We start from the raw sequence: 12,541 nt of genomic DNA, 5'->3' as shown, positions 1-12,541 counted from the left end.
TTTCATTGCAATCATAGATCACGGGACAAGTTGAAACTATTCTGAAATGAAATAAGAGATTGTTTTGCTTAAAATAACAGGCAAGTTTATAAGTATCCTTAGAACCTGGCTGGTTAGATCAACGCTCTTGTACTCAGAGCCCTCAATTTTTTTGGTCAGCACCAAACATTCAATCCGCTGACCAAAATGATTGAGGACTCAAGGCATGACATTAGTACATGGCGCCATTGACATTTACACATGTGTCTCCCACACCATAACATCAAAATGTTCGTTTTGAAAGCCTTCTCCAGATTCCAATAAGTCGTGTTTCTGCATCTTCTTTTTGTCACACACAAGAATTAGAAGCAACGCCGCTCCTGTAAATTCTGAGACAGCAGCCAGGATAAAAGATGGCGTATAAGTATGGAGACGATCTGTCATAAAACCTGCAAAAGAAAAAGAAGGCACAATGGTTGAGGTAAAAGGTGAAGTATGTGTCTGAGCCAAGTGGCCCATACAGTCGGAGCTTATCCCAGTTTCCGTAGCATTTAGCAACTGAGAGTATTGCTACTCCCCCCTGGATGAGATGCCAGTCCATCGCAGGGTACCTCCCAGCAGTAAATTCGCTGGTACCCATTTATACACCTGGGTGGAGAGAGGAACTGTGAAAGTAAAGTGTTTTGCCCAAGAACACAATGCAGGGCCCCAGAGAGGACTCAATCCGGGCCGTTCAACTCGGAGTCGAGGACGCTAACCATTAAGCGCCTCCCTACATGATGGTTGAGGAGCTTCCTTTATTTGTTACTATATGACTACCTAGATACTTGCATACAAACTTCAAAATAATGTAATGTCCCTGTTGTGTTTAGAGAATGTGATTGAACTAAGCCTAGTAACTTGTCATGCTGGAGCTTATCCTGGTCTCATAAAACAACTAGCCTAGGAGTGTTTCTATTCCGCTATAGATGGGATACTAGTCCATCACAGGGTTACCCCCAGCACCTGGGTCATGGTGAGAGGCACTATATGAGAGTAAAGTGTCTTGCCCAAGAAGACAAAACAGTGCCCTTGAGCACGGCTTAAACCATCCTGAGTCCAATGACTTACCATTAGGCCAACACACCACCCTACAGATGGGCTTCTACTGTAATAAATAATAAAAAGTACCTGCTAAAGGAGGGCCAGTTGCAACCATTATCCCGTAGAAGATGGCACTTAAACCAAATGCTGATGCTCTTTTTCTAGGCTCTACACAATTGAGAATGGTAATATTAAAAGTGCCAATTAGAAGACCATCTGCCAAACCATAGGAAAAGGCAAATGCTATAAGCTGCCCATAGTTTTTAGCTTGAGAAAGAAAGGCAACAGATGAGCCATCTAGAATGAGTCCAGCCATGAACACATAGATGGGATTTACACAGCGCATGTTACACAGGAATCCACTGAGCAGTCTACCAATGAACGTGGTAATACCAATATAAATGAAAAGCCTTGACGCAGCATCTGCTGACACATGGAGGTCTTCTGAGAATTTTACCTGCAAAATTTTAAGAATGAAGATTATAATTTGTTTAACGACAGAAGGTTTTTGAAATTCCTTATTAAACCTACTGTGGACTATTCAACAGTTTTCTATGAGCCACATTTTTTTTTATTTACTGGCAATAACAAACTACTTCCCACATTTTCTTTAAGTGATAGTCAATTCATCAGAAACCTACAATTTTAGGTATTTTTAAGCCTAAATTATTTATCCCTTTTGAAATATAGGGGAGCATGGGTGGTGAAGTGGTGAGAGTGCACCCTCCCCCCCCACCAATGTGGCCCAGGTTCGATTCTCGGAGCTGGCGCCATATGTGGGTTGAGTTTGTTGTTGGTTCTTGTCCTTGCTTCAAGGGTTTTTCTCTGGGTTCTCTGGTTTTCCTTCTTCCTGGGAGATTTGAAAATCCCCAGGGAAGCATGCCCCCGGATCCCCCAAGAAGCTTGCGCCTCCTGGGCTCGGTCAGTAGATTTACATACTATAGTACAACAGAACCTTACCAAATGTAACCTTGGAGTGTGGTGTCCTAAAAATGCCACAGTGAATGAAAGTGTTAACACAACAACCATCTTCTCTTTAAATACAGAAAAGTCCATCCACTTGTTTGGGATTTTTACTGTCCTCTCTTCTTGCTCAGCTTGATATTCCAATTCTTCTTTCTCCCCTTCAGTGTCTTGGCTTTCTCCTTTCTTTGTAACAGTAGGATCAAATGTCAAGCAGAGAACGCAAACAATGGAAAAGATTCCTGCAGTTATGCGATAAGTCTTTCTCCAATCAAAGGAGTCCAGCAAGGCTTGTAGGATTGGCGCAACAGCAAAAACACCCAGCCCTGTCCCAGATGCTAAAATGCCAGTTGCTATAGAACGGTTGTTATCAAAGTACAGTGATGTTATCACATAGGATGAAACAAAAAGGCAGCTGCCACCAAATCCAAACAAAACGCTGTAAGTTATATATATGATGAAGATACTCGAGGCAAGAGATGACAGCAACAGGCTACTGACACATGACAATCCACCAATGATGGCAGTTAAGCGGCAGCCAAGTCGATTCACCAATGCACTGGTCAAAGGGCCCAGGGCAAATGTAAATGCTATTCCAATTGAACCAGCCCAGGCTATGTAAGACACAAAAAAAATACTGCTATTATGGGAATTAGCTTACTAAACGTTCCCTGCTTATGTGATTTTCCTGCTCACGTGATTAAAACAAACCATGATTTTATGCTAGAATGCTACCTATGGTATTCTAATAACAGTGTGGCAGAACTGATCCAGAGGTGCCAAAGGGCAGGGAGGGGGTAAGGGGGTAAGGGGACAAAGTGTTCACATGCATTTGATGGGAAAGTGGTTGGTGGTGGGGGGAGGGGGGGAGAGTGAGGGTAAACTTTTGTTTTGGCCACCAGATTAAGCAACTCTCACGTTGTAGGGGTGAGGTTCATGGAAAAATTATTTGCCATTAGATTCCCATACAAACACTGAAATTTCTGACGATGTTGCAATTGCCTACATGAAAAAACACAAACCAGCGGAATAGAGGGAATCGGGTATTGCTTACCTTTCAAGATGGCTTCCAAAAACTGTGATTGGGGTATTAATTTTACATATACATTTTTTACTTAGAAATTGCTGTGCAATGGAAATCGATCACTGGCCACCCCGTAAAATGCACAGGGGTGGGGATGTGGGGGGCAGGGGATGTGGCAGCAACTGTCTGCCCACAGTGGGGACTTTTGACCATCTTTGTGGACTTTCTAACACAATGTTAAAGAAGTTGTTTTGACCATCCACAAATGCCTCGTGGTGGGGCATTTGAACATACAGTCTCGGCTACAAGTTCAAATGCCTATCCTTTGCCCGGCCTTCCCCTCCTGCGGCTTAACACTGATAGATGCATAGGTGCATAGGTGCTCATTAAATAATTTGTCCTTTCTACACTTTTCTGTACTTTCCTGTGGCGCAAAGCTGCAAAGCTAGGCGGCTCTAGTTCTATGTTATTACGTTTTCTTACCTGTACGCTCCCGTGACTCTTGAAAGTAGTCCATTAACACTGGGAACAGAACGCCAAAATTGAGCGAGACACCAAACATTAAAGCAATGATTATAGTGGCACAAAAACAAACCAGCCACGACCGAGGACTGTCAAGTTCTTTTCTGCAAATGCTTTTGCATTGTACGGGTGAAGTTGACCCGAAAATTCTACAGCACTTCATTCCAACGAGAGTAAACAAAGAATCTGATCTGCACAAACTTTGTTTCTAATCTTGAATTGTTATAATAAATCGTTGTTCAACTACAATTTCTAACGTATCTTATGCATTGCTTCTTGCATAATCCAAAGTATCCGCTGGCATCAGAAGTGTGCACAACCAACTATTGCGTGACGTGTGATGTGAAGAATTATTTTCATCACGAGGGAGAGGTGGGTGGAGAAGGACAAGTTTACCCGTTTTGTTCTTTAAACAGCGCGTTATCTGTCGTTTACAAATCTGTCTTTTTTTCAAAGGTTTTATTATTTTATCGCAAACTTTCACATTTTTTCTTGCCTGTTTTTTTTTGTTTCGGAAATAATGGCAGTCCACCACCTTTAACTACTCCCCCACCCCTCTGGATTAATTCTTGACACACTGTCTACCCCTCCCTCAAATTCTCTTGTTGCTCAGATATTCAGACATGCGCACTGTTACGTCATCTAGTAAACACTGCTAATGGCGCACGAAGCTTGTCTTCGGAAAACGGTTCCCGTTAGCGGGAAAAACGATTCCTTATGCCCAAACAGCATCTTACTTTTGCCTGACAGACCGACAACCTTTGGTAGAATAATATCTCCGGATACAAATGTCCGTTTAATGTCTAAAACTACCCCGCTTATGATTTCTCGAAGACATGCCACGGTTTCTGTTTCGGCGGGCAAATGGACCATAACTGACCATGAGGTAAAGTATACAGCTTTTAACATTTTTTATAAGGGAAGTTAAAAATGAAAGGATAATTTAGCTTAATATTTTTATTTGGAAACGTTTCTCATTGTGATATTTCCTTACTGATTTTTGTCTGGGCTTTGGTTTAGTTTAGGAGCTCGATTGAAAATTTATATTTGCAGGGAGCGAAGGAGGGTTTTTGGCAGCGTTTGTTGTTGTTTTTCGTTGATGAATATTCAATGAGTTTAGATAGGATGCAGCTGGTTGGATAACACACAAAAGACCACCTTAAATTAAAATTTGACTTTCGAACAAAGGTTTCTTACGCAGTTTAAATTGCACTTTAAACAGCTGGCTTAAGAATATTGGTCATAACCTTTAAGCTTTTAGCTTTTCCACTAAGCAGAGGGGATACTGAACTTTCTCTCCCTTCTTATTTTGCTAATATCTTGTTACGACGAGTTTGAGTAAATGTTTAGATGACCGTAAATATATGCGAAATGAATTTGTTCGCAGAGAAAGTCAATTGTTTGTCCTTGAAGTGTACTATGTTCAGATCACTGTGCTTTTATGTTAGTGTGATACCTTTGTGATGGGATATGGCATGGGATATTGAAGACTAGCTTTGAAGATTGTTACTTATACTTATTAATAAATAATAATAAAAAATATTACTTATTTTCCTTTAGTTCATTTGATGAAAAATATTGTATGGACAGAATTCTTGCCACAAACCTTAGTTGTTGTCTACTTGTTTACCCCCCCCCCCCCCCCCCAAACCCCAAAACCCCAACACAGAACAAAAATTTATCAACACAATAGATTCTGCGACAAATTGCCAAGAATGTTATTATCCCAGCCATGTCTAAATTTCAGCTTTAAAGTCATTTTCACCCCCATTTCTTTTATTTGTGTTTGAAGTTCCTGTAATTTGGAAGTGACTATCAGCCAGTGAGTATGAGAGCGAAATGCTGACAGGAAGCTTAGAACTTTTTAAATTTCTGGCATGATTTCAGCCTAAATTGCAAGCACTTTTTGAAGTTAGGTATATGTAGATATCCCATTTACATATTTAATCAACCAAAAGGCCTAAAGTCAGCAACAAGGTATTGTATATAATTATGCACTTGTACGAACAAGGGAATTGGAAGAAGTTTATAATTTAAACCTTTTTATTTTACCAGAGCGTTTTAACAAGCTACAGCTCCTGAGCTCTTCTTGGTGAAATAAACTCTGTCTATGTCTATGTCTATTCTCATGAAATACTAATTTATCATCACCCCTTGAGTCAACTAATACATTTTTATTGCATTTGTTTTAATTTGTGTTTCAGAGTTTGAACGGAGTCTTTATCAATGGCAGTAGGATTCAGCCCAACACCCACCATGTGCTAGAACCTGGTGACAAAATAGCGTTTGGTGTAGGAATAGACACTAGTCCACCAGAGTTTGAGTATATGTTCGAACATGCAGGAAAAGGTCGGAAACGTTGTGCAGATACAGCTCTGTCGAGTAGCAAAGGCAGTTCAGTTAAACAAAGAAAGATTTTGGCAGAAAGTGGAAGCAATGTAAACTTATTGTCATCAAGTACAGATCATCCTGCTGTACATGAAGCCATCAGCAAAGCTGAAGAAAAGATTCAAAAGTTGAAGGTTTCTTTAGAGGAAAAGGAAAAATGTCATGCTGATGTGGTCCTGCAGTTGGAACAAACAGAAAAAGATTTGCAAGCCAAGCTGTTAGACCAGAAGGCTACATTAGAACAGGAAAAACAGGAGCTTGAAAATGCACTTAAAACACTGTTTGCAGAAAAGTTGGTTCAGAAGGAAGAACAACTGAACCAGGAGTTAAAAAGCCAAAAAGAAAGTCTGATTGCAGAAAAGGAGCAAGTGGAGGTTCAGCTGCAAGAGGAATTGAACAGAAAGTTGGAAGAAAAAGACAAAGAGCTAGAAAATAAGCTGACTAGGCAAAAGGAAGCACTAGAGAAAGTGATTGCTGAAAAAGAAGCTCGGCAGAATATGCTGCACGTGGAATTAGAAAACTATAAAGCTTCCCAAGCTCGAATGCAAGACTTGGAAGCCAATGAAAGAAGGATGGAATCCACATTACAGGAACTGCGGCAGATTGTGGAGTCCAAAAATGAAGAGCTTCTTAAGCAGCAAGAAGAGACCAAGAGGGTTGAAGAAGCCACAAGGAAAACAGTTATAGAACAGATGGAGGATGAGTTTACATGCATTATATGCCAAGACCTTTTCATTAATTCTACTACTTTGCCATGTGCCCACTCCTTCTGTGAATACTGCTTGCAATCCTGGCTTCAGAAGAAGAACAACTGCCCGATCTGCCGTCAACCCATAATGGGAAGACCAGTCAGGTCTCTTGTTCTTGATAACGCCATTGCCAAAATGGTGGAATCTATGGATGAGGAGACCAAGACAAGACGGCAGACAGTCAGCCAGGAAAGGGAACAGTTGAAAAGAGGTAATATGGTACAAAATGCAGTGATCATCATTGATGGCTAAGTGAGGCTGTGCTCCTGTGCAAAACCCCTTATCTACGACCACTCAACCTTGCCTTTTGACTAGGTGTAACTAAAATCTGTGCCAGTGTATGAGGGAAAAATAATAATCTGTTGCCGAAGAGAAAATGACGGCTTGCCCAGTGAAGTGATTTCTCTTTGCATGGTTCATGTCGTTCAAAATTAAGACCATTGTAAGTACAATGTAGTCTTGTTATGTTCTCAAAGAACAAAGAGAATGAGAAGTCTGCACTTCATAAGAGTTGAGTGTACTGCATCAGAATATGCCGAAATAGGCAGTCACCCTAACTTGTCAGACAGATTAAAGTACAAGAAGCCTTGCCAAGTTTATTTGCGGCAAATTTCTTCAGTATGCAACATTACAATCCTTGCAAAAACCTGCCAAAAAAGGAGTAACAAGTTTGTCGAAGACAGATTGAAGTATGAGTATCAATTCCAAGCTATTACTTACCAATTTCTTCAATATGCAATTATTACTTCTAGTTTCGGTGACGCAGTCAGATACCGTATGAAACAGTGACGCAACTATCGTGCGTACATGTAATTTGTGGCTTAGTGAGAAAACATGATCATGAGTATCTGAAATAGATGAAGGAGTCTGACAAATAATTCTGCATTGGCTTTATCCCTTTCCATCCATCTAAGATGTAACTGAAGATTTCTATCAAAGCGAAAGTATTCACGCTGAAACCGTGACCATTGAAATTGTGTTTCTATTGTCGGTAAGTAAGGCATGATAGACGTCCAAACTCATGGTTTGTTAACTAAAGATAGGATTCATCACATTTCTGCTTTTTGTCATTTCTGTACATCCATTCATGCAAACTACATTCTGTTTTATAACCCTTTCACCACTTACATAGGCTGTTTAAAATGAAAATCATTCGGCACTTAAAGTACTGACTTTAAAAGTAGTTACTAGTCAAAGCAACATAAAAGTTCAACATGATTAAATTCCAGTAATAAGAAATGCATATAACAACAAAGACAAGTCATGTTTTCAAAGGAAAGTAAACATTTTGTTAGATTTTTTCAATCTTGATACTTTTACTACTTCAGCAGGATGCAACTATCTTGAATGAATTTTTAAGGTTACCGTTCCAGTGGCATATTTTTATTTGAACCTCTCCCGGCTGCGCAAAATAAACCATGCAAGACATTGGGTGAACATAAGCCAAGAGTGTGACTTGGATTGCAAAGCTTCAAATGCGTGGTCTTCCACCATCTTGATTGGTTTATTTTGTTGTTGAAACCATGACCACTAAACAATTTTTATGAACTGATTACAGTTATCAGGACATCTACTTGAAGAATTGAACTTAAAATGTTTTGGTCTATAGAATTGTCTTTAGAATTGTTCTTAAAAAAGTGTTTATTTTCAAGGCTTCTTAAATTATTCAGTAAATAAAAAGCCACAGCCGACTGCATACAATGTAATTAGTTTTGCATAATGTGAAATAAAAAGAGCCCAGGAGGCCAAACAAAGTAGGTAGTTCTAGTGCAAGCCTTCCACTAAACCTCCCAAGTCAAATTTATGCAACTAGAATAATAATTCATTGTCTAACTCAAATCCTTTGGTTAACCCTAACCATAACCATAGACTAAACCACAAATGTAAACCTACAAAATCGTATTCCTTAAAACTAACCGTAACTGTAATGCTAACTCTAAGGTATACAAATGGTGATCCATCATCAAAGCGGTGTCTGCTTTTTCTTTATTTTCTTTATTTTTTTTACTTAGTACTTTGTGTTTTGGGTCCTTTGTGGTTGTCATGCAGCATTTAAATTAATATATAATTTTATAGTGGTGAAAGGGTTTATTTCAAGAATTTGCACAAGTGATTGACATCTAAGTTCACTTTACAATGACAATACATTGCAAAGCAGACAGGCGAGTGATAAAAATAAAGAAAAAAATCACAAACTAGTAGTGTCTTAATGATGTACATTTTCTGCCAAATTCGTGGTGCTAACTAACACAGTAGCACTCGAAGGAAAGTCTCACATCAATAAATCAACCTACAAGGTTCAGTAATACAGTGAAAAGCAATGTAGCATTACTTCATGAACAAATGGTTTAAATAATGGAAATTATAGAAGAAAAGAAAAATAACATTAACCCACCCCCCCCCCCCCCTTCACCAACCTGTTCTCGCAAACATCCAGTGGTATTATGAAACTATTTATTTTGTTTATTCCTAAATTTTTACAATATTTTTCAGATTTTTAAGAAAATAAATTCATACTTTAAGGGAACAAGTGTTTTTGTGTGTGGTTTGCAACAAAAAACTATGGGAAAGAATTTCCTTGTTGAATGAGAATAATATAATTTTTTCAAGTATGTGGCAATTTTTTTCCACTTGGGCAGCTATGCATTGCTGGGCTGGTCTTTGATACAATGTTAAGGTGCAAATTTTTTCGGCTTTAGCCATAAAATAAGAGCTAATCCATGGCCAGGAATGGTTAACTGTTAGATAGATGCACTTATATGTTGTAGTCAAATTTTACATACACTGTATACATTTCCGTAAACAGTGGTTCAGTTTCTTTTTGAAGCAGATCCACCATTTATAGAAATGTCAAGATCATTTGGAATAAAATTACTGGTACCGGTATTTGCAATAATTTAAAGAATCAGTGGTTTGTTTTATTTTTATAAGTACCCTTGTCCACCCCATTGCCCAAGTGACTCATTATGGCACAATCTAGGCAAGGTTTTTATGATTGTTTTGAGCTAATAACAGTGGCAAACCAACTGTACAGTTAGTGCATGGAGCCTGGCAGTTTTAAGAAGACTGCCCGTGGACAAATCATTATTGAGGTTTAAATATTAATAAAGGGATGGAGCTTTTGTGGGGGCACTCTCAGGTTCCATTTACATTTATTACTGATTGAATGCTCTTGTGCGCTCAGTGCTAGAATAAAGTATACAGAACAGTGTATAGTACATGTATCTCCAGACAATTTGTTTACCAATTCCCAAAAATAATTTAATTAATTGTTGCTGTGTAACACTTTGGATTGCAGTCATTGTAAATTTTTTCTCGAAATGTTTCTCTCTTTTTGATAAGTTTGACAGGGCCTCAGATTGCACGGTGGGCTGAAAAAATGTTTGGGCCATCTCTCTTGTCCCTCTCCTCTCTTCCCACCCATTTACCAGCAAAATTAACCTTGCATAACTAAACAAATAAAAAATAGTGGTGAAAAAAGAACTGTAACCAGGATAAGAGATATCAAAATGGTAAAAACGTTCTCTTGTTAAAAAGTTAAAAACATAAGCTTTTGGCTATCTTTTGGCCTTTAAGGAATGAAAGTGTCAGTGCATGAATGGAAATAGAAAAAGGGTGCAAGAAAATGTTCAGGCCCAACCTTTCAGTCACAATAGTTCTGCTAGCAGGAGCAACAGTAACCATAGCTGTTGGACCATTGACCGCATTGGATTTTTTCTTTGGTTTAGATTAAAATAATTGGTCCACTTACTTATGCTTAGACTTCCTATGACACTACTAAATTGGCCATTCCAAAAAATTTAGTGTAAATTAGCTTGGAAGGGGGGCTTAATTCTCAAGTTTTAAAGTGTGAACAGTAAAACGAGTTTGCTGAGGGTAATAATTATTTAGCTTACAATTAAACAATACAGTGGTATTTTCCTTGTCTGCTTGCAATGTACTGAAACACTGTCAGTAGCATTTTTTACCACTGATTGGAGCTACAACTACATTGACTTTTTATTCACACATCAGTAGGCACAAGTTCCATTATTTATTTTTTTTAATTTATTCAATGCAGTGCTGTTGACCAAAGTTATATTGTAGTTACTTGTTGTAAGTGTTCAATCCCTCACCTTTCCTAGGGAGGGTCAGGGGCACACTGTTGATTGCTTGTGAGGTGCATTATTACAATATTAAACTCAGATTTTTTTGCATCACACTGGTTCTTTAAAACATTCTTGAAGTCAGGAAAAAAAACAAATGATGAGAGCATGCTAACTTTCCCATTGATTTACTGTACAGCTGCTTCTCGAGCCACGCCTGGTTCACGAGACCATCCTATCACCTTGAATGATGGCGATCAAGGCCGCCAGGGGCAGGGTAGCGCTATCCCAGGAACAGCACAGAACACGACTCGGCACGTAAGAGTCAGGGAACCTTATGTTCGAGGAATTCAAATCCAAGAGCAACGCCCAGCTGCCCACCAGAGAAATAACTATAACAGATATTATGAAAACAGGTATTATGGTCACCATGGAAACCATGGTGGTGGTGGTGGTGGATATCGTTACAATGGCGGTGATTATGACAGGCAACCTCATCAGCAGAATTACATGCACGGTGCACCAGGAGCATTCTATCCAGGTTATGGTCATTGCCATTTGTGTGGTAAGTGTAAGCCCTGTCATTGTATGGCTAACTCTGTTGGTAAGATGAAACAATTTGGCTACCTGATTGGGCAGGATGGGGCTTGCCTGCTGTGTCCTGCTTGAAAAATGGTGTTCATTATGCCATAAATACTTAATTGATCAATTTGGTTTGGTCAAGATGGCTGGATATCTCTTGGTTGGGAAATGCAAATGGATATTTTCTGGAGCCACTTAATGCTAACTGTTGGCCAAAGAATACCGTGCCTTGACTTTTTCAACTCCCCAAAAACATTCCATGAAACATCAGAACTGTTAATCTAAAGAAATATTCTTTAAGGATGTTTCATCCCCCCCCCCCCCAAAAAAAAAAAAAAAAAAAAAATTCGGGAGGAAACTAATCACCCCTCAAAATTCCAAACTACTGGTCTGCAGTACTACTGGATGGGAAAAGTTTTTTTCAGTTTATGCTCTGTTATATAATTTTTATGACAGCATTTTATGGAAAACAATACAGTATAAAGTTAGGAATGTAATTTGTTGGTAGGGATGAGAGGCCACTGGGCAAGGGGTTGTCCACTCAATCATTAGAACTGGAATGATGAGCAAGTGACAGGCTATCAAGGTAGTCCAGCTACACAAGATATGGCTTGCCGGGAACTCTGGAATGTAAAATACTATACATGTAAATGTACATCACATCAATCTAATTTTTGAGGATACATGTATGTGATATAAGAGAATTAAGTGCTTATACTGAATTATAATAATTGTTAGCTGGTTTGTTGCTGTCAGTCAGTGCATTTATTAAATAAGCATGTTAATAAAGTAATAATTTAGTATACCCAGATAAAGAAACTGCTAAGCCGATATCTTACTAAATTTGATAATTAATAAGGGTATTAATCTAAATGTTATGTAAATCAGCTTTATATAAAAGGAACAATATTGTAAATGGGATGTTTTCAATGTTATTTTGTGTGATTAAGGTTTTTGCAGAATTAGCAAAGAAAATTTAAGTCAATTGTTCCTAAATTTAATGGTTGTAAGTAATGCTATTTTTCATACAAGGCGGGGTTGTTGTACTGTATAAAGAATCACTGGCACAAAAGGTTATTCAAGAAAAAGGTATCAAAATTAATAGTAATCTTGAGACCAGTGAAAACTTGAAGTATAGTAAGGTACAATCTCTCAAATAAGGGTGG

The 12,541-nt window shown here is 38.6% G+C and overlaps 2 protein-coding genes across 2 annotated transcripts; one reads left to right on the top strand and one right to left on the bottom strand.

Annotated features, from left to right (window-relative positions):
- Nucleotides 1-139: 139 nt before the first annotated feature.
- LOC144636338 (monocarboxylate transporter 4-like) lies at nucleotides 140-3,849 on the bottom strand. Its single transcript, XM_078495526.1, has 4 exons — nucleotides 3,533-3,849; nucleotides 2,023-2,639; nucleotides 1,150-1,519; nucleotides 140-428 (listed from the first exon to the last, which is right to left on the bottom strand). The coding sequence occupies exons 1-4, from the start codon at nucleotides 3,732-3,734 to the stop codon at nucleotides 235-237; spliced, it is 1,383 nt and encodes a 460-aa protein (XP_078351652.1). The 5' UTR covers nucleotides 3,735-3,849; the 3' UTR covers nucleotides 140-234.
- Nucleotides 3,850-4,229: 380 nt separating this feature from the next.
- On the top strand, nucleotides 4,230-12,016 carry LOC144636289 (E3 ubiquitin-protein ligase RNF8-like). The gene is made up of 4 exons (XM_078495461.1): nucleotides 4,230-4,457; nucleotides 5,776-6,919; nucleotides 10,993-11,358; nucleotides 11,884-12,016. The coding sequence occupies exons 1-4, from the start codon at nucleotides 4,230-4,232 to the stop codon at nucleotides 11,925-11,927; spliced, it is 1,782 nt and encodes a 593-aa protein (XP_078351587.1). The 3' UTR covers nucleotides 11,928-12,016.
- The last annotated feature ends 525 nt before the right edge of the window (nucleotides 12,017-12,541 follow it).

This window comes from Oculina patagonica, chromosome 13, assembly GCF_052425735.1.
Source record: "Oculina patagonica isolate OP01 chromosome 13, crgOcupat, whole genome shotgun sequence".
NCBI classification, from domain to species: Eukaryota; Metazoa; Cnidaria; class Anthozoa; order Scleractinia; family Oculinidae; genus Oculina; species Oculina patagonica.
The sequence above is the reverse complement of the archived record's forward strand: the minus strand, read 5'-3'. Positions and strand labels throughout refer to the sequence as shown.

Excerpts from the sequence above, each read along its gene's own strand:
- LOC144636289 (XM_078495461.1), top strand. The coding sequence starts at position 4,230 with ATGGCGCACGAAGCTTGTCTTCGGAAAACGGTTCCCGTTAGCGGGAAA. Across the intron at positions 4,458-5,775 it reads GGACCATAACTGACCATGAG|AGTTTGAACGGAGTCTTTAT; the intron begins GTAAAGTATACA and ends TTTGTGTTTCAG. Across the intron at positions 11,359-11,883 it reads TGGTCATTGCCATTTGTGTG|GGATGAGAGGCCACTGGGCA; the intron begins GTAAGTGTAAGC and ends ATTTGTTGGTAG.
- LOC144636338 (XM_078495526.1), bottom strand. The coding sequence starts at position 3,734 with ATGAAGTGCTGTAGAATTTTCGGGTCAACTTCACCCGTACAATGCAAA. Across the intron at positions 2,640-3,532 it reads AGAGTCACGGGAGCGTACAG|CCTGGGCTGGTTCAATTGGA; the intron begins GTAAGAAAACGT and ends TGTCTTACATAG. Across the intron at positions 1,520-2,022 it reads ACACTCCAAGGTTACATTTG|GTAAAATTCTCAGAAGACCT; the intron begins GTAAGGTTCTGT and ends AAAATTTTGCAG.